This window comes from Petaurus breviceps, unplaced genomic scaffold (genome assembly GCF_028583685.1).
Source record: "Petaurus breviceps papuanus isolate PSGF00001 unplaced genomic scaffold, PetGlider_PUasm1.0 186, whole genome shotgun sequence".
NCBI classification, from domain to species: Eukaryota; Metazoa; Chordata; class Mammalia; order Diprotodontia; family Petauridae; genus Petaurus; species Petaurus breviceps.
Genome location: NW_027185798.1, coordinates 22,077,353 through 22,096,943, shown reverse-complemented (window position 1 = coordinate 22,096,943; position 19,591 = coordinate 22,077,353). Strand labels below are relative to the sequence as shown.

General features: G+C 54.3%; 2 protein-coding genes across 6 annotated transcripts in view; one reads left to right on the top strand and one right to left on the bottom strand.

Annotated features, from left to right (window-relative positions):
- The first annotated feature begins 206 nt into the window (after nt 1–206).
- On the top strand, nt 207–9,476 carry TRAF4 (TNF receptor associated factor 4). 2 transcript variants are annotated; one of them, XM_069089790.1, is made up of 7 exons: nt 207–410; nt 5,837–5,888; nt 6,632–6,736; nt 6,829–6,990; nt 7,330–7,491; nt 7,889–8,044; nt 8,335–9,476. In XM_069089790.1, exons 1-7 carry the CDS (start codon nt 268–270, stop codon nt 8,965–8,967), a joined length of 1,413 nt encoding a protein of 470 aa, XP_068945891.1. In that variant the 5' UTR covers nt 207–267; the 3' UTR covers nt 8,968–9,476. The 2 variants fall into 2 exon arrangements, with proteins under 2 accessions (XP_068945891.1, XP_068945890.1); XM_069089789.1 differs by lacking the exon at nt 207–410 and adding an exon at nt 5,395–5,579.
- A 2,751-nt stretch (nt 9,477–12,227) lies between these two features.
- FAM222B (family with sequence similarity 222 member B) overlaps nt 12,228–19,591 on the bottom strand; it is a 71,230-nt gene continuing 63,866 nt past the window's right edge. For 3 of the 4 annotated variants that reach the window (XM_069089785.1, XM_069089786.1, XM_069089787.1), the window contains exon 3: nt 12,228–17,335. In XM_069089785.1, coding sequence (XP_068945886.1) covers nt 15,753–17,335 — 1,583 coding nt within the window. In that variant the 3' untranslated portion in view covers nt 12,228–15,752. The remainder of the gene's footprint in view (nt 17,336–19,591) is intronic. The other variant, XM_069089788.1, reaches the window with a different exon arrangement.

The window sequence follows — 19,591 nt, the reverse complement described above, 5'->3', positions numbered from 1 at the left end:
GCGGGCGCGGGGCGCCGGGCGGGGGGGGGGGTCGGGGTCAGCCGGGATGGCCGGCGCTAGGACCGGCCGGCCGGCCTGGGCTCCGCCCCCGCCCCCGCCTCCGCCCCGCCCGCCCCGGGAGGGGCTGGATCATGGACCTGGAGCGGCGGCCGCCCGGGCTGCAGTCACTAGTGGGCCGGCCGCGCCGTGCCTCGCTGGGGAGCTGGCTGGCTGCGGGGCCCGCGGGCGCCGGGGCCGGCCCTCACCCCGGCCGCCCGGCCGCCCACCATGCCCGGTTTCGACTACAAGTTCCTGGAGAAGCCCAAACGGCGGCTGCTGTGCCCGCTGTGCGGGAAGGCCATGCGGGAGCCCGTGCAGGTCTCGACCTGTGGCCACCGCTTTTGCGACACCTGCCTGCAGGAGTTTCTCAGGTGCGTGGGGACTCCCGGAGATCGCAAGGGCCCTGGAGCCCGAGATCCCTGGGGCTCCGGGGGTCCCCAGACAGGGGCGACGCCCGGGTGAGACGTGGAAGACCCTCGTGGGGGGGGACCCGCCGGCAAGGGCAGGGGGCAGTGGGGGGGGTCACAGACTCGTATCTCTTGGAACGCGCTTCGGATGGGACGCCGGGGTCCCACGGGGGGAGGGGGAAGCAGGGTTCTTTGGACCGGGCGGGCTGGGCTGGGGGTGTAACCCTCCTGGGCCAGGCGGGAGGAAAGGGGACGCTTCCCTTCTCCCTTTTTTTCTGCACCCCCGGAGCCCCGACTCGAACAAAGGGGTTGCGAGAGAGGGAGCGTTCTGAGCCCCTGGTTAGGAGGGACCCGAGTAACAAAGGAAGAGCGAGCGATCGGCGGCCGCTCCGGTGACGGGGCAGGTGGGGCTGAGGGTGGGGCGACCCGGGCCGGGGAGGGAGCTCCTTTGGCCCTTTGTCTTATTCCCGAGCCCACTCCCGAATCGCTCTGTCCAGAGGTCACCCCCTCCCTCCTCTCGTGACCCCACTGGAGCCCCCCAACAATGCGCCGTGACGTCAAAAGAGGGTCGGTTGTGACGTCAGCACAATAGGGACCCCCCCCCCTTTCTCCTGTGTCCTTTACCTCTTCCTTCTTCACCTTACTTTCTCTTCCTCCTGGACTCTCCCCAGACACCCAGCAGAGAAAGAAAGATTCTCCACCCGCTTCCCCCCCCCTGCCTACTGCCAACCTAGGTCCCAGCTGCTCTAGGGAAAAAAACCCTGCCCCTTTCTAGGCGGGAGCCCCAAAGAACTCTTGAAAGATCCCCTAACAGAACGTGCAAACTTGCTCCTGGGTTCTGACTGTGTGTCTCTTGATTCCTCTGGTAGAGGCAGTGAGGTTTACGGCTCCCAGTAGTCCCCACATAATAAGTCTACACTGGACACCGGGGTTATAAAGGGGCTAGATCTACGTGCTTCCAGAAAAGAGGGTTTGGATGTAGGGAGTGCTGTAAGAGGTAGGACTAGAGGAGTCTCTTAGCCCATACCTGGGCCCTGGGTCATTTGGTTTGGACACTCTGGGGATGGTCGATAGCTGTGGAAGGAATCAGAATTAATGCTAGATTGCTGTATTGGTCTGATGCTTGGCATGGGGTCCCTTTATTCGAGATAGGGGAATCGGAGTTCACAAGCTTCTGCCTAGGGATCCCCCACCCAAAAGGAACCATCTTTTTCTCCCCCACATTACCCTTCACACGTAAGATAGGGATAGAGACCGAACCTGTGATTTTGTTGGGTTAGGGAAGTCGAACTCGATGCTAGTCTGGACCTTCTCAGCAGTTTACCATCTTAGAAAGCTGCAGTGAGGTACTGAAGAGGTTAAGTGATTTGTCCAGGGTCACAAAGCCTGAGAAGGTCAAATGTTGGGACAGGAACCTGGGTCTCCCTGGTTTGGAAGCCTCTCCTAAATAGGGGCAATCCATGGTTTTTGTGTACTCATCCCAGAGTGATTCAAGCAAGCCACCTCCCCACCCTCCATACACACATACACACACTCATGAAGGATCCCCAGCATTTTCTCCACCCCCTTTTGTCCCTGTTATTTTCTTCCCACTCCGAACTAAACCAGCTTCCTCTGCAACCTCCCACACAAGATTGAGGGCAGAGAAAGGTAAAGGGCAGGAAGTTGCCTTGCTAGGACACACAGTCAGCTTCTATCTTGGACTGTGTATATGTCTCCCTGCCTGCCTGACCATCTGTTCCACTCGAATACAACCCTCCCCCAAGCTAGTGCCAACCCCCAGGGCACAAAGGGAAGGCTGGCTACAGAGGGGGGCCTTGAGCACTAGGGGTGGGGTGGCAGAGGCAGACAGCCTCCCTCAGTGATCCCAGCCGACACCCAGGGTCTTTGGTCTTGGGGCTCTCCTGGGTATTTCTAGTATGACATTTCTCTTCCTCCTTTTCCCTCTCTTTCTACCCCTTTCCCTCCTTTTCCTTCTTCCCTTGCCCTCTCATGGACCTTTCTGTTGGGCTGATTCTAGAGATTTGTATCCTGGACAGGCAATGAAGTCAGCTTAGCCCTGTTCACTTTCTCTGGATTCAAGCATCCCCACCCCACCCCCTACCCATCTCTACATTCTTCCCAGGAGCTGAGAATGGGTGGTATTCTTGATTCCCCCTTATGAACAGCAGAGATCTTGTCAGGGAAGCCTTTCCCAAGCTCTCCATGTTCTGACTCTCTGGCTTCCCCTCCTCCTCTGATGTTTCTCGAAGATTCCCCTCACCCCCAAACCTCCAGTCCCCTTCCCATTCTTCCCACGACTTTTCTACCAGGGGAAAGGAGCAAATATGTCGAAATTGAAATGCTTTTCTCCTAGACAGCCCTTCCTGCCTTCTTCCATATCTCACTGAGGCAGCTTGGGACCTAAAGCAGCTGTGCTGGGTTTTTTTTTTTTTCCAACCAGACCTGTGATTCATTGTTGTAGGGGACTCCAGAGTGAGGAAACTCCTTCCACCTGAGCAGGTTGGCACCTGTTTTGCTACATATAGAGCCATAGAGAGTTGCCTTGGGGGTACTGAGAGGTCACCCAGCCAGTACATCAGAAGCTGGATTGGAACTGGGGCTGGTGGTCTTTTTTTTTTTTTTTTAACTCAGAGACCAGCTCTTTATTATACCCTGCCTGCAAGTTAAACTGTTCGAAAATTCAATCAGAAAAGTGTCTCTGAAAAGCATGAGGCCAGAGAAAGGGGTGGGGAGGGAGAGGAGGAAGGAATCTCTCTGTCTCGGCCCTCCCCTTTCCTGCTCTGTCTCTTTTTGGAGGAATTCCAGGAGTTTGGACTCGAAGTCCAAGCTGGGAGGGAAGAGTTCATGGAGGGCCACATCTTGCTTAGAGTTTGCCAGTGGGTGGGGGTGGGAGAGCCTATTCAGCTGAGAATCAGGGGCCACTAGGGCGTTAGGTGAGGGAATGCCAACCTGGGCCCTTGCCCCTTCCTCTTCCTGCCCTTCAGCCTCTTGGAACGGAAGTCTCAGGCTTGTCTTTTGTCTTCCTTTCCTCTTGCCAGACCTTCAGGCTTCTTTCTGCAATATACTGGGCTCCTTTTCTCACTCCTGCAGCCTACACATCTGGATTATTGCCTCCTTGGTTTCCAGATGTTCCCTCCCCCCCCTTGACAGCTGGCCCCACAGGGGACCAGGAAGTTAGTGAGTCCCTGGGCCTCCCTACCACCCTCCCCCCACTACAGATCTCATCTTGGGGGAAGCTGAGAAGGGGGACTGGGCTGCCAAGTCCAACTGCCTTTCCCCTCCCCCTCTCCTGCCTCCAGGACTCTCTTCACCTCCCCCACCCGGAAATCCCCTCTTCCTCTAGGCCCCCAACCCTCCTTCCCACTCCTTCCACTCATCCTGCCTTTTCCCCCCAGGCTGGGAGGGGGGGTGGCCCAAGGAGGGAGCTGGGCTCATTCCCCAGAATAAGCCTCTTTCTGGACTCTAGTTCCCCATAGGGACAGATCCTTACACCCCCCACCCAGTCTCTTTCCCTGGCTGGCTTTCTGGTCTGATGGAGACAGTTCTGCTGCAGCTGCTTCTCCCCCACCCCCCAGCCCAGCCTCTCAAGGCCCTTCTGGAGGGGGAGAAAAGGAAAGGATTCCACTGGGGAGGGGTCGCCACTTGAGGTTTCCTCTGAGAATGTTTGGGGGAAGCCAAGTCTAACACTGCCTTCCTTTCCCACCCCAAGCCTTTGGTGCCACCCAAGGTGGAGTCTTTGCTCATGATTGGGGGGGGGGTTGGGGAGCTGACCCAATCCTTTCCCCCTTCTTTCTAAAATTCCTAACTCAGCACATTCTTGAAAGAAGTCAAGCGTAGCCCCACTTCCCTCCAGGGCCATTTCTCCCAGACAGTCCATTCATTACACAGGCCAGTCCTTGGGCACTCTCTATACAGGTAGGCAGATGGCTTGGCACCATCCCTTGGCATTGGGGATAATTGAATAACACTGGGCTTCTGAACCCCTTTGGCAGCCAGCTTCTAGGGGTACTGCCAGGAAAACTCTTTGTAAACTGGAGAAAGCATTTGAAAGCATGGTCAAAGTCCCTCAAAGCATACTCATTAGCCTTTCTCTAGCAGTCCGGATGTGTGGAGACCTAAGGGCTTGATCAGGAAACAGCAGTCTCTGTAAACCTAGGCTCGGGGTTGACTGTGCCCATGAAGGTGCCAGTACTACAAAGGCTGCCGGCTGCCACGTGGCCCCTGGAGCTACTCCTGTCCCTGCTTGCCCCAGGCCCACTCCACCCACCTGACTCAGACCTGCCTGTCAGGAATGCCATGCCCCTGAGGCACCTCTGGGAAGGGGTGGCTTAGACTTCCAGAAGCTGTCAGGTCACACGGGCCTGTGCCCTGGCCAAGGGTCAATGGCACTTTGTTACAGGGCAGGAGTTGCCAATTAGAGGAAGTGGGTATGATACAGAGGCTGGTGCAGCAAGGTAGGGTTTGAAGGGGATACTGAATGAAGGGAGAGGGCAGATTCAGGCCTTTAGGAACTTCCTGGGGTTAGCCCTCTGTTTCAGCCCTGGGAGGAAGGGGCATATTTTCCTGACACAGACCTGACTACCCAGGGATGGAGGACCAGAACCGTTCCCTTAGATAGCTGTCTCTTGGTTCAGGCAGTCCCCTCCCACTTTCCACACCCCCCCCCCCCCCCCCCCCCCCCGTTTTGTGGGAGATCTGACCCTAAGGGTGGGTGGGGCTCCCAGGAATGACCTTTGTCTTGGCATCACAGTGGCTGTGGGTGGGGGAGAATGGTGGGGCTAGGGAGCCTCAGTGAAGAGATTGACCCTGGGGAGGCAGCCCTCAGAACTTTCAGCCTGCCCCTTAGAAACTGTAAGTGAAGGGTTAGGATTGGGGGGTGGGAATAGGAGGCCCCTTCATATCCCCCAGCCCAGCTGCCATGGGGGAGTAGATGAGCTAGCAGCTGCCATATTTTGGCCAAATGCTGCCTGATGCAGCTGTCTTTGCCCCCTCCATAGCCTCTGTGGTTCTTCCATCTCTACCCTCCTCCATGAGGAAAGGAGCTGGGGGAGGGCAGAACATTGAAGGAGCCTGCCACTGCTCCTGGAGGCTGCCGTCTCCCCAGCTTTGTGTCTGTTTCTTTTGCCGAAGGCAGGTTTGGGAACCGGTCTGGCCAGCCCTGCTTGGGGGGGCTGGCCCAGTCAGGCCAGGCTGGGGGTGGGGGGTTGGGGGCGTGGCCATAATCTCCTTGCCCAGAGATAGGAGACACTGGGGCAAAGGGAGGTTAAAGTGCCTTAAGAGGGGGTGCATGGCCAGCTAGTTGTAGCCCAGGGCATTTGCTCTTGGGGGGCGGGGTCAGGGTCAGGCTTATCTTGACCTTCTTCCCCCAATTGTTTTTTCTCTTACAGTGAAGGAGTTTTTAAGTGTCCTGAGGATCAGCTACCTTTGGACTATGCTAAGGTGAGGCCTGGAGAGCAGGGTGCCAAGTGGGTGTCCTAATGGCCATCCCAACCTCCCTCTACACTCCTCCCTCTTCCAAACCAGCCTCATTTTGGTGATTGGTTGTAGGGAAGGGGTGTTGGCAGTCAGGGCAGTAGCACAGTGCCAAGGTCAACTCTGGAGCAAGGGGCTCTGTGTGCCCCCACAAAGGAGGCTTGTTCTCCCTCTCCCCCCACCAGTTTTAAAACTGGAGTCACTGGTGTTTGCCCTGTGTATGTGGTTGGGGGGGTGTTCCAAAGCTCACAGAGACAGCTCTGTGCCCACAGGAAGCTGCCTTCCCGCCCTCTGTCCTAGGGGCTGGGCTTGGAGCCAGTCTTGGGCCCAGAGTGGGGACCCCTCCCCCACTCCAGGCTCAGGCCTTGGGACTAGAGGAGGAGCCAGGAGGAAAGCAGAGAGGGTGGGTCCTGGAGCCCAGCTGAGTAGGACTGGCTACCTCTGCCTGTCCCTGGGGCCTGGAGTGGTGGGGGGAGGAGGTGAGAGCACAGAATCTTAAAATTCATAAAATGACCAAACAGGAATCAGAATAGTAGCATGGGCAGGAGCCTTGGTCACACTTAGCAGAAGGAAAGCTGAGGCCCAGAGAAGTTGAATGCCTTGTCCCAAGTCCCAGAGTGAGTTGGTGCCAAATCCAGGACAGGGTGTAGGCCTCCCCAGGCTTCCTCTTGCATTCAGAGGAGGTCCTTAATTTTTGCCTCCCCTCCCAGATCTACCCAGACCCAGAACTGGAAATTCAGGTGTTCAGTCTAGCCATCCGCTGTATCCACAGTGAAGAGGGCTGCCGCTGGACTGGAGCCTTACGCCACTTGCAGGTAAGAGCGGCCCCCAGGCCCTCAGGAGAAGCGGGGGGAGACGTCCAGGCTCTGGCTGGAAGAGCCCCGCGTGACTGTCCTGTCCTCTGTAGGTCCATCTGAGCTCCTGTGGGTATAACGTGGTCTCTTGCCCCAACCGGTGCAGTGCCAAGCTGAGCCGGAGGGACTTGCCTGCCCACCTTCAGCACGAATGCCCCAAGAGGAGACTCAAGTGTGACTTCTGTGGCATTGACTTTACAGGGGAAGCCTATGAGGTATGTGGGGGGAATGGGGAGGAGGAGACTAACTGAACTGAAGTCTGTGGGAGGCTTGTGGTCTGAGACCAGGAAGGGCAGAGAGAGCCTGGCATCCAGGGAGGGGCCGGAGGGGCTGCGAGACAGGGTGACATTTAGGTCAGTGGGTCAACAAACATTATTGGCTTGGGCAGTTCGGGGGGCCTTTGTGATGGACCAAGAACCTTCTAGGAGTGGGCATGTGGACTGTGGAGCTGCCAAAGATAAAGGTTCTGGGGGCTGAGATTGGGCACAGAGGATCCAGCTGGATCTGGGAGCCTAAGCTAAGGCGGCTCCCCCTCTTTTCCTCCCTGGCCATAGAGCCACGAGGGAGTCTGCCCACAGGAGAGCGTGTATTGTGAGAACAAGTGTGGGGCCCGAATGATGCGACGGCTGCTGGGGCAGCACATGATAGCAGATTGTCCCAAGCGGACCCAGCCTTGTGCCTACTGCACCAAGGAGTTTGTCTTTGATACTATCCAGGTGAGCTATCCTCCATGTCAGCCCCCTTGCTGAGCCGAGCCCCCTCCCCCAGGAGGGGCGAGGTGGTAGGGAGCCAAGGGAGTAGAGATGAAAAGAACCAGGACTGATACCAACTCAGCTCGCAGACCCCTGGCTCAGTTCTCCCATTCTGTCAGTGACTGAGGGGGGTGGGCCTGGATGAGCCCTCTGAGGGCTACGTCCACATCCAAATTTGGCTGGGATTTCACCCTTCTCATCTGATGTGAGTCTGGGAGCCCAGGAAGGGGCATGTCACTGGCCCAAGGTCAAGCTGGCAGAGGTAAGGTCTGAACCCCAGGTGGGCTGATTCCAAATCCTGCCCCCCCCCAGTTCTAGGATTCCAGGCGTCTCTCACTGCTCTGTCCCTCTCCCCCCCCAGAACCACCAGCACCAGTGCCCCCGCTACCCTGTACCATGCCCCAACCAGTGTGGAATGGGGACCATTCCTCGAGAAGACTTGTCCAGTCACTTGAAAGAGAACTGCAGCTCGGCCCCTGTTCTGTGCCCGTTCAAAGATGCCGGCTGCAAACACCGGGTAAGTGTTCTTAGCCTCGGAACCGTGGTGGATGTGGGGCTCCTTAGGAGCTGTGTGAGCCGGGCCCCACTTTCTCATCTGCAGACTGAGGGGATTGGACCAGATGAATTGTGGGATCGGGGATGCCCAAAGGCACCCCCCCCCCATGCGCCTACCTTCTTCCAGTTCTCGGTGTCCTGTGTCTGGCCAGGCTGGCTTCTCTTACCCTCCCCTGCCTGCTGCTCCCTCGCCCTACCCAGCTCTCAGCCCTGGGCCACCTCGGACCCTACCCTCCCTCTTGATGTCCACAGTGCCCCAAGCTGGCAATGGGCCGCCACATGGAGGAGAGTGTGAAGCCCCACCTGGCCATGATGTGTGCCCTGGTGAGTCGGCAGCGGCAGGAGCTTCAGGAGCTGCGGAGGGATGTGGAGGAGCTATCCGTGGGCTGTGACGGTGTCTTGATCTGGAAGATTGGCGGTTACGGGCGCCGCCTTCAAGAAGCCAAGGCCCGCTCCAACCATGAATGCTTCAGCCCGGCCTTCTATACCCACAAGTACGGCTACAAGCTCCAGGTATCGGCCTTCCTCAATGGCAACGGCAGCGGGGAGGGGACCCATCTGTCGCTGTATATCCGGGTGCTGCCTGGCGCCTTTGACAACCTGCTGGAGTGGCCTTTCGCTCGACGGGTCACCTTCTCCCTGCTGGACCAGAGCGACCCTACGGTCACCAAGCCCCAGCACGTCACAGAGACCTTCCATCCGGACCCCCACTGGAAGAACTTCCAGAAGCCGGGCACCTGGAGGGGCTCTGTGGATGAGAGTGCCCTGGGCTTCGGCTATCCCAAGTTTATCTCCCACCAGGACATCCGCAAGCGCAACTATGTGCGTGATGACGCTGTTTTCATCCGTGCTTCCGTGGAGCTGCCCAAGAAGATCCTGAGCTGAGGGCTGTGCTGGGCAGGGGTGCAGGGAGGGGGGCAGGCCCCCCTCCTGACCCTCCCCCTTCACCACACTAGGCCAGGTTGCCCTTCTCCCCTGCCCACTGTGTCCCCCTGCCATGTACCCCCCCTCAGGTGCCTCTCATTGGTGCTTTTTCCCCCAGTTCTCCTCACCCCTCTGGGGGATGGGGAGGGGGAAACGGGCACTGGGGTCTTTAAGGGCTCAAAATAAATGATCTTATGAGCCGTCTCCTTTCCTGGGGGGTCCTTGGCTGCCTTGGCCCCACTGCCCATTGTACTGTACTGGGGAGCAAGGCAAGCTGCTTGGCCCCCATCCCAAGAGCCATAGGGAGGCGAGGTGGGGCTGGAGTTAGCCTGAGCGGTCAGTTTGTTTTTAACTCCACCCCTCCCCCATCCTCTAAAGCTGTGCCCTCTCCGGTTATTTATTGCCCGGGTGCCCAGTGGGGCACAGCGGGGGAGCCCCTGATTTGTAATAAATTCTGGATTGTGTATTTATTAACTTTGTCCAGCTCTGCCTTGCTTCGGGGGTAGGGGGTGGGAGAAGGGCCTGGCTGGCCCAGGGCCCAGGAAGGTTTTGCACAGCTGCCTGAGAAGGGGGGGTGGAGGTGGGGGAGGCCATAGGGACAAGAATAATGACCCTCTGATGGGGGCGGGGGGAGGGCTTCAGATGTCCAGGGAGGCTGAGTATTGAGAAGCTCTGGCCCATTCTCATTTTGCTGACAAGGAACAGGCCAGGTTCAGTGACTTGCCTAACACCCCACATGCGGTAAGCGTGGAGATAGAACTGAAACACAGGATTCCTGCCTCTTGGGTCCAGGCTTCTTCCTGCTGGGTCTCTCAATTTCACTGCATTGGGACAGCAGCCCCCTCTGGTGGCCACAAGTAGCCACTAGCCGCTGTCCTCAGGACTTGGGCCGAGCCCCCTCTGGTGGTCCAATGGAAGAATGAAGCTCTCCACCCTCCCCCCAAGCCGGCCTTTTTTCTCGGTCCTTGAGTGTGACCTTGGATGACAGCCTGGAGGACAAGAAAGCTGGGATTCTGAGGAGGACGATTCTCCCATTAGGGAAGGCTTTATCTTGGCCGTACATCTTCTGACCTCTAATAAAATTTCCCAGCATTCTTGATGCACCAAGAGCCAAAGTGAAATGGTGGCTAGACAGTGTGAAAAAACGGTGCTTACTAACGAGCTGGGGATGTAAACATACTGGTGAAGCTGGTCTGCCCTCAAGAAGCTGATCTCCCAATAAAGGGGAGCCAGCCGTCCATGGAGCGGGCTGGTGGTCAGGAAGGAGTAGGTTTGAAAAGTTATAGGATGGCCAGAGGCCTCACACATCCATTCAGGTGGACAGCAACTCTAAAATGCGACAGAAGCTCCAGGCCAGGGGTTAACCCTGGAGTCCGGGGCTGCCCATGGACTTTTGTGGAAAAGACAATTCACATCTTTATTCCAATATAGTTGGTTTGCTTTGCTGGTCTATGTGCATTTAGAAACATCATTCTGAAAAAGGGTTCAGAGGCTTTTTGCCTATCGACTGTTCAGGGTGCCCTAGCTCTAGGGTCTAACCCCCCAGGGTTGGTGTGAAACCCAAATAAAGGGCTTTGGAAAACAACCAATTAATAGGATTATTCCAATTGCCACTGCTTTCTGAGGTCTTGGGGGCTGGTAGCTGCCAAGTCCTGACCTTGGTTTGTCCTGTTTGGATGTACTTCAGGTTCTAGGAAGAAAACCAAACGATACAAGCCAGGGCCTGAGGTTGATAGGAATGATCAGGAGTCTAGAAGTTAAGGGCACACTTGGAATTGTGTGCCTGGTATTGCCCCCACCTGACCGGCCAGCAGTAGTTCTGGCAGGTAAGGCAGGGCCGCGCTCCAGTGATTGGGGACCATCTGGGGAATGTAGGAATCCCTCAAACTCAAGTACTCTAATTTTCCAGCACTTCTTAAGGTTTGTGATGTCTTTCTCCCAAATGCCCTATAAAATAAGGCAAGATTATTAATACTTGGATTTTATGGGAGGAAATTTGAAGATTCAGAAGGGTCACCTTGTCAAATTATAGGGGGTCTGCCAGATCAATCAATAACCATTTATTAAGCACCTAGTGTGGGCCAGGCACTGTGCTAAGAGCTGTTCTTTCCACTCCACCTACAATGGGGAACTTCAGTTTTGTCCAGCTGCCCATAAAAACTCATGGATGGTGTCCATAGGATTTACTGCAAGGTGCTTTGGAGACCACCCAATCTAACCCTCTCATTTAGGAAGCTGAGGACCAGACAAGTGACTTGGCCAAGGTGGCACAGCTCAATATTAACATCACTGTCCTTGCCATTTGGGGACTAGGCCAGTAGCCAGTATCTCTCTCTGTTCTATCTGCAGGTTACAGCTTGGGAGGGAGCTCAGAAATCATTTAATCCAAATTAATTTGGGAAAGGTGGAAGCTGAGGTTTGGATTAATGGATTCCTCCCTCCCCAGCTCCATAATCCATGCCTCCTAAAACTTTCCTTGGAGAACAGGACTGTCCTTTCCTAGAGGAATGCCAAGGGGCAGAGAGGTGAGGCTATGCCCCAGAGCCCAGCTCTCTGATGTCCCTGACATCGAAAAGGCAGTTGTCACCCATCAGGGCTTGTGACTTCCCTCACCCCAGTGTATTCATTGCTCTGTCCTGTATGTTGGAGAGGAGAGCATCAGGTGCTGAGGGACCTGGAAGAGGGGCATTTCATGTATGTGGGGGCAGGGAGAACACTAGCCTCCGGCTCCCCCCACTACTCCTTGGGGTTGAGACGGACGACATGGCCCTGGGTTGCTGTATTTGTTGCTTTTCAAAAGAGGAAAGCACACAACTGAACACAGGGAAAGGAGGAAACTTGGAGAACCAGCTCTGGGCATCTTTCTACCAAGCCAGTAGCCAAGAGGCCATCATCGCACAACCTTTGTGCCTTCAAACTAACACAGTCCTTGGCTTAAAGAAGGCTGGCAACAGCACCGACAGGGTTCTGAGGACTGGCCCGGAGTTGGGGATTCGATGTACTGGAACCCAGAGGATTAAGCTTTCACCTTCAGTTCTGACACGTAACCTTGGACCCAAAGCATCGCACTTCTCCTGGTTGGCTTTCCCTTATGATGATACACTGGACTAAGCCGCTCTCTCAGCCCCAGATCTAGGATTGCAATACCTTCCTGCACTTACATGACCCTTTTGTTTTCAGATCCAGTGTCTCATTTGGTCTCCACAACTCTGAAATGAACATGCTTTTTATAGAATTTTATTTTATAGAAGAAACAGGGTCGGAATCAACGAACATCACTAGTAATGACATAATTAGGACTTGAGCATACACATTTACCTCCTCCCTCCGAGTCCTTCCCAGGGAAACATAAGGAGTCCCGATTCCTCACTGTATGTCCTGGACCAGAGTAAATCTACTTAATGGGCACTGATACCTCAGGTTCCCCAACAGTCAAAAGGAACAAAAAGGTCCATCATGTATCTGAAGATCACAATTAAGTCCAAGGATCTGGAAGCACTTTTACATTTTATGTCTTTACCACCCAAAGGTGGAATGAGGAACCAGAGATGGGATCTGAAATGTTTTGTGTTTCTCTGGTGCCGGTTATTACTGATCATTACTGACAGGTGCCTGCCTCTTACCTCAAGCCCAGGGAGGTCTCAGACAGCAGTGGGCCCTCCCCTGACAGTCCCTCTTCCCCCAACGCCCAGCCCAAGCCCACCAGACACTGTACACAGAACACAAAGGGGTGGCTGACACGTTTTTGGCTTTGCTCTTTTTTTATTATTTTTTTTTATTTTCCTGCAGACAAATTAAAAAAAAAAAAAGGTTTTCTAGTTTATACCCGTAGCACATGAGAAGCAGCTTCATTTAACCAGAAGGGGTTTGTTTTCATGAGATTACAGCAGCTGTCACAGGGGCCTCCCCCACAGGGCCTCTGGGAGGCCTGCCCAGGAGTGACAAAAGTCACCTGTCCTGAAGAACCCCAAAGCTGACCAGGGATTGATATAACAGCCAGTTACATATTGCTTCCCTAAATGAAGCCCAGTGAGTCAAAACCCTAAGAGCCCTTCCAGGGAGGGTAGGAAATGGGGGGCAGCACACATCAGGGGACTTCTCTCTGTTCTGGCTGTGGCTCCCTGGTACTTGGAGCTGTCAGTAGTTGTGGGGCAAAAAGGAATCTTTGTGTGGAAGAGGCAAGGTAACAGAATGAAAATTTGAGTTCCTCTCCCCAAAAGGAAAGAGGTGGTGGCCTGGGCTGTTTCCAGAGGAACCTCTTTTCCTGAATTGGCTACAAATCCAACATATTGGAAACTGTTCTAACCAGAAAATAAAATCCACCTCAAACATTCACAGTATTAAATAAATAGGACAAGGTCAGAAGGCTAGATTTTTACTAGTCATAATAAATCACTCCCCCCCACCCCATCACACCCATAGATCACCCCAGGTGAAGGGGGCAGCTGGGTGAGGGAGGCAGAGAATGCTACAGTTTATGAACATGGGTGGGGAGAGCCCATTTCTCCCTGGGCCAGGGCAGGGTGGGTGTGAGGCAGCCTCATGTTGGACCCTTATTGCTGGTGGGGTTGGGGTGGGGGCCAGGGGGTTCACAGTACATGATCCATAAACATTGGAGGAGCCAAGTGGTTCAGCCCCCTGCATCCCTGCACCAGGAAAAGGACTTGAGTTGGATGGTTTGGCTTTAATGCCCAAGAGATCAGTTCCAGTCTGATTTCTTTTAATGGGTGCGAGCCTGGAGAGTCACTGTTGTTTTGGCAGGGAGGGGAAGAAGGGAAAGTTGACAAAGTTTCTCAATTAACTTTTAGAAAGATCTTGCTTGCCTAAGGGAGACTGGGAGAGGGAGGGGACACTGAAACCTGGCTTTGACAAGAGAAGAGTTTGGGGTAGATGGGCAGCAGGAGAGAAAGGGAGGGCAGAAGAGGAAGGAGAAAGAGATGGGAGGAGAGGGAGACATCTTGGAAAAGATAGCAAAAGACAAGGCTCCAGTGCTTCTGTGGGCCCTGAGGGGCCTTTACCAGTTTTCACACAGACTGCAGGAGAACAATCAGAAACAATAAATTAGGACTTCGGGTTGCTATCATCATTTGGCATAACACAATCAGGCATTTTTTTCTTTTTTTTTTTCTTAAATATAAGGCAACTCGCCAACACATAATTTAAAAAAACCAGTCTTCAGTCACATTGCTTCAGCTCACTAAAGGAGTTTCTTGCTAAACAACAGTGGGTAGCAGACCCAAACCCTCAAATCTTAAATAAGGACGTCATCAGCTCACACTGACCCCGAGATGCAGGAGTAGAGGAAGCAGGGGAGGGACAGGACGGAGAAGAGGGTCTGGGTGGGGGCGTGGCTAAAATCAGAAACTCGAAAAGAAATCTGAGGGAAAAGGAAAACGAAAACAATTACGGACCAACTAGTGACTACAACTCAAGGGGGGTGGGGGTGGCATAGAAACAAGTAAATTGTTACAAAGAAATGTCATCTACGTTTTCAGTGATCGAAAACATTTAAAAGTCTTTAAACTAGAAGCTACTTGATCGCAAAAGGTGAGTGTGTCTGTGTGTGAGTGTATGTGTGTGCGCACGTGCACGAGTGTGTGCTGGACAAGGGGATGGGCAAGGGAAGGTCATTTCCGAAATCGGTAGGTCTCCAGATACTAAAACCATGCTCCTGTTTGTTTGGTAAAGAAAGAGTTCAGAGCTTAAGGCTTTGTGTTTGTTTTTTTTTCTTTTCCTTCTTCTTGAAGCTGAGGGGCTATGACACGAGGTGGCTAGGGGGTGGATGTGCCCTCGGGGCCACTCACACACAATGCTACTCAAACCCACACTACATTCATACAAAATATTACATTAAAACTTACAGTGTAGAGCAGTAGTCTTAGCCAGTGGACAAAGAACCAAATGCATTTTACGTTTTGTAACTGGGGTGGGGGAGGTTGTTTTTAACTCCAAACTCCAGTGGGATCCTCCTTCATCCCAGGGAGGATTAGAGGCTGGGGAAGGAAACACAGAGCCTTCTGCCAGGAGTGTTCTGCATCCATTACTCTTGAGAAGGAACAGGGACAGGGCGTCAGGCACAGAAACATCTGTAATGTGAGATTCTGGAAGGTCTTAGAGCTGTGGTCCTTACCGGCAGCACCCGAACACCACAGGCACCGGCAGAGACCTGAAGTCAAACCAGAATCGCGATTTGGGGCTGGAGTTCTCTGAGGGTCTAAGCTGAGGGCTACCAGTAAGTGGGTTCTGGGAAATCTAGCTCATTTCAAAGGGGGAAGGGAAGCTGCGAAGCCAAGCTCAGAAATTCTGGGTCTGAGGGACCCATGTAGCCCTGTGACCATTCCCTCCGTGGGCACCACTATCTTAGAAAAGGGTTGGGTTTTTTGTGGGGAGGATGTTGTTGTTGGGGAGGGAAGCCAAGAATGGAAAGAGAAGAGATAGGATGGGGGTTAAAACAAGAGAGCTGAGCTTACTGTGCGTCCCGGAGGAAGAGAGGCCATGCTAAGGCGTGTGGGGGTGGTGAAACCAAGGGAAATCCTGCTCCAAGATATTCTAAAACTGAAAAGCAGACGCTGTGGACAGAGGACAGGAAGGTGAAGGACAAAGGTGCCCCAGCCCTCCCCAAGGTAGCGAATTAGATCACAAAGGAGTTATGAAAGTTAAAAACAATTCACTCAAAATTAAGACTAAACCTGTGTGTGTGTCTGTGTGTGTGTTGTGTGTACTTTGTGTCTCAACAACAATGGCACCTATCTATAGCCAGGGTGCTGAATATGAAGATTCCGACTATCTGCAGGTTCAGGGGCCCGGCTGCCAGGGGGGCGGGGGGCCTTGCTTAGCATAGCCAGGCTCTGCTCCCGGAAGCAGGCTGGCTGGAAGTCCCCACTTAGGTAATCCACTGTTTGCATCAAGTTGTTCTGGCCGGGCACCGTGCTGGCCGCGGCACCGGCACGATAGTGGGCCCCAGCAGCGGCACAGTCGAGGGGTGCGCCTGTAGACTGCCCACCATGGAAGGGCATGGCAAGGTCCTGCGAGCCGGAGCTGTCGCTGTTGGGTGTGGGCAGAATGTTGTTCCACAGGGGTTGGAAATAATGCCCATTGGGGTAGGCCAGTGGGGCCGCTGGGCCATTGACAGGTGGGGATGGGGTTGGCTTCTCCAAGGGCGGTTTCAGGTGGAAGGGCTGGCCCATGCAAAGTTCTTGTGGGTAAGTGGGTGCCTTGCCCGTAAAACCTGGCCCTGCCATTTCTCGCCCCGAAGGAAGCTTGCTTGCCAGGCCACTGGCAGAGCCGCCACCAGCCTCACTGCACATTTGCTGCAAGTGGGCCAGTTGGTGCTGGTTCCAGGCCACTGGCTTGAGGTCGCTGGGGTAGCCGACTGCTGCCCGATTGATCCCCACCACAGGCAGGTTGACAGCACCAGTGGTGGGCATTGCTGTGGCAACAGTGTGCTCCCCGGGGTTGACCACACAGGAAGGCATCGGAGTAGGGACACTGTGGGTCGACACTCGAGTGCTTGCATTAATAAGCAGGCTGCGGCTGATGGGGCTGGGGTTGGCGATCTGCCCCTCACACACTGAGGTAGTGCTGATGCCTGCCCTCGTCTGGCAAAACTGGTTGATCTGGTGCACAATGCTGCTCAGGTCCGGGGGCTGGGTCTGCTGCAGAGTGGCTGCCATGGAGAGGGGAATGGTTGAGGTAGACACGGTCACGTTCGGTGGGGCGTCTGCGTCTGGCATCTTCCGACCTCCATGCAAGCCTGGCTGCAGCAAGGGGTTGGGGGGGTGCTGCAGGCCCTGGTGAGCCATGGTTGGGGGGTGGGCCAGAGGCTGAGGGTGGCCCAGGCCCTGCTGGAGGCTCTGGGAATGGGACAGTGCCTGGGACTGTGGGATACCCTGAGGGTGTGGCAGCGTCTGGGGTGGGGCATGAGCCAGTGTCTGTGCGTGTTGTAGGGCCTGCTGGCGAGCCAGGGCCTGGGCCTGGGGATGGGTTAAAGTGCTAGGTGCGGCGTACGGGGCCGATGGGGGGTTCATGACGGCCTCTGGAAGCAGCCGGGCACGGGAGCCGTCAAAGTCTTTGACGATGCTTTTGGCCGGCACTTTGACGATTGCGAGCAGACCGGCCTTGGCGGTGGCCTGGGCCGGATAAGGGCTGTAGCGCTGGGTCGACGTGTCAAGTCCGTTCACGGTACGACGAATGTGTTTCCGCTGGGGAACCTTCACGCTGTTGGGGAAGATTTTTATAGTCAGTGGGTTGTTGGCGACCTTCTTAGCATACGCATCCAATTCGGCTGGGGTGGGGTAGTGAGCAGTTCTCATTTTCTGTGTAGTGTCCCCTGTAGACAGTGAGAGAGAAAAAGGGAGAGTGGGGGGGCAGGGGTGGAGAGAAGGGGACAGGAGGACAGGGAAAGGATGGAGGAAGAGAGGAGCTCATCAGTGCCAAGGCAACCAAACCAGCCCCTCTGGCTTCTGCCCACCTCAAAGCTCTGCACGAGACCTGAAGAGCAGGCCACTCAAAGCAAGTGTAAAGAATAAGAGACAGGATTTCCCATACCTGTGAAGTCCCAAGGCATGTCAGACCACACAAACACCTCTGTGGGGCTTCTGAGCAAGACTGGGCTCTACACAGAATGACATGCTAACAACATCTTGCAGGAACAAACACAAAGGAAATATTCCCATGTTCTACGGCCTGACTCAGAAGTAAGCCCACATCTACATTGGGGCTCCTGATGCAGAAGCCTCCTGAAGAGAGGCAGCCACGGTCCAGGGAAGCTCTCAAGCTGTGCACTTTCCTACAAAAGGCAGGAATGGGAGTCTTGGGAGGGAGCTGTGGGACACTTGTACAAGGAGAAAAGCTGCGCCTCTCCCCTTGCACCATGTAACCTCCCATCCACCCTCAGAGGCTCGGCTTGGCTGCCCACTGTCTGGACAAAAGCTCCTCTATCTATGCCAGCGGGATGGACAGGGGAATAGGGAGGAGGGGGAAGGGTTCATATCTCAAAACAGAATTCTCTAATAAATAGTCTTGGTCAAACTGAGCCCTCATGAGCAGCCATTTTTGCAAAACAGAAAAAACACCATCTTTCTTCCTGTGGAAAAACAGCAACATCTACTCAAAGGGTTTCCTTCCCTTTAACATTCTCTCTCTTTCTCATCTCCTACTGCTTCCCACGGGGAAAGGCCTAGGAGGGAGCAAGGCTCTTGGAAGAACACCTTAGGGCTGGGGTCTCTGGAGTGGGCTACTCAGCCCCAAAGCCCTCTCTTCGAGGGTGGGTCCCTCCCCCTAAGCCCCAATATCAGTAGTCTGTGGGAAAGCCCAGTGAAAGGAAGAAGTGCTTAATCACTGCTCAAAGAATGATTAGACTGTGGAATGGCCTTAGAGTAGACCTCAACTCAGCTCAGCCCAGGCAGCTGTAATGGGAATGCAAATTTGGAAGATCTTCCCTGCCCCTAGGCTAAAATGCACCTGAAAGCCTGGGGAGGGAGGCTTGTTTTTCAGTATATACTTCTTGATTGGCCAGTGAGTCAATAAGGTTGTTACATTCTCTGAGCCAGGAGAAGGCTATATAAGCCCGGATGTGTAGCTTTGTTTTGGGACTCACTTTGAGAAGTGTTCTGTGATTTGATCTGAATTCTGGGAAGCCATTGTTGAGAGTCCCCCGGCTTTGAAAAACCCAGATGTTGACTGGGTATGGATGTAATGGTTGGACAGTTTGGAAAGCTGTCTACTTGATCTGTTAATGTCTTGATAATTCTGTCTGTATATTTTGAAGTTTGGGGTGCTGACCTTTTCCCCCTGAATGAGGTAAACGATATATGTCTGACTGATTAAAGTAAGCTTGTTAACCCATTTTGAGTTGCTTTCCTTTAACAAAGCAGATCCAAGAACCTGTGTGGGCAGCAAACCTTGAGGACGCGCCAGGGGTGCTTGCTGCTACAGCAGCCTAGCCTCAATCAGTACAAGCCCACTGTAGGGTTACAAGTTAACCTGAACAGCACTGGGCTTCAGAGCTGGGCAGAAAGGGTGACCCACAACCTTTGGGAAACTTCCTTCTAATGCCTAACCGGAAGAATCAGCTCAAAAACTGCACTCTTTCCAAATGGGGACTCAGGTACATGGACAGGCAAGGAGGCTGAATTCCCAATGGTAGGCACAGGAGATGGAGGGGGAAGGCACAGAGCTTTAGAAATAAGCCCAGGGCCATGCCAAAAGCAAGCGTTCAATTAAATATTTGTTGGTTTCACCAATTTTGGAAAAGGGGTTTTATGTGCCAAGACTGAAAAAAACTGTACAGGGGAATGTGGCTCTCAAGATAAAGGAACCCAAGCTTATACACCGAACAGTGCAGCCTGGGCTCTGCACACTTACGAATGCATGGCACAGACTCAGTGGGAAGAGCTTTAACTGCTAGTGGCCCCTCTGTCTCCTCTTGAGGAGCCCTACAGTCTCCAGGGGCAAGAGCTGCTTTGCTCCCAGCTAGCCCCACACTCGTTAATTTCTTCTGAGAAACCTGGTCCTGGGGAGGGCAATAATGACACATATGGATCCTTTTCTCCAGCCTCAGCTCCTCCACTGATTTCATGGGGGG

Excerpts from the sequence above, each read along its gene's own strand:
- TRAF4 (XM_069089789.1), top strand. The coding sequence starts at position 5,410 with ATGCTGCCTGATGCAGCTGTCTTTGCCCCCTCCATAGCCTCTGTGGTT. Across the intron at positions 6,737-6,828 it reads GAGCCTTACGCCACTTGCAG|GTCCATCTGAGCTCCTGTGG; the intron begins GTAAGAGCGGCC and ends TGTCCTCTGTAG. Across the intron at positions 6,991-7,329 it reads TTACAGGGGAAGCCTATGAG|AGCCACGAGGGAGTCTGCCC; the intron begins GTATGTGGGGGG and ends CCCTGGCCATAG.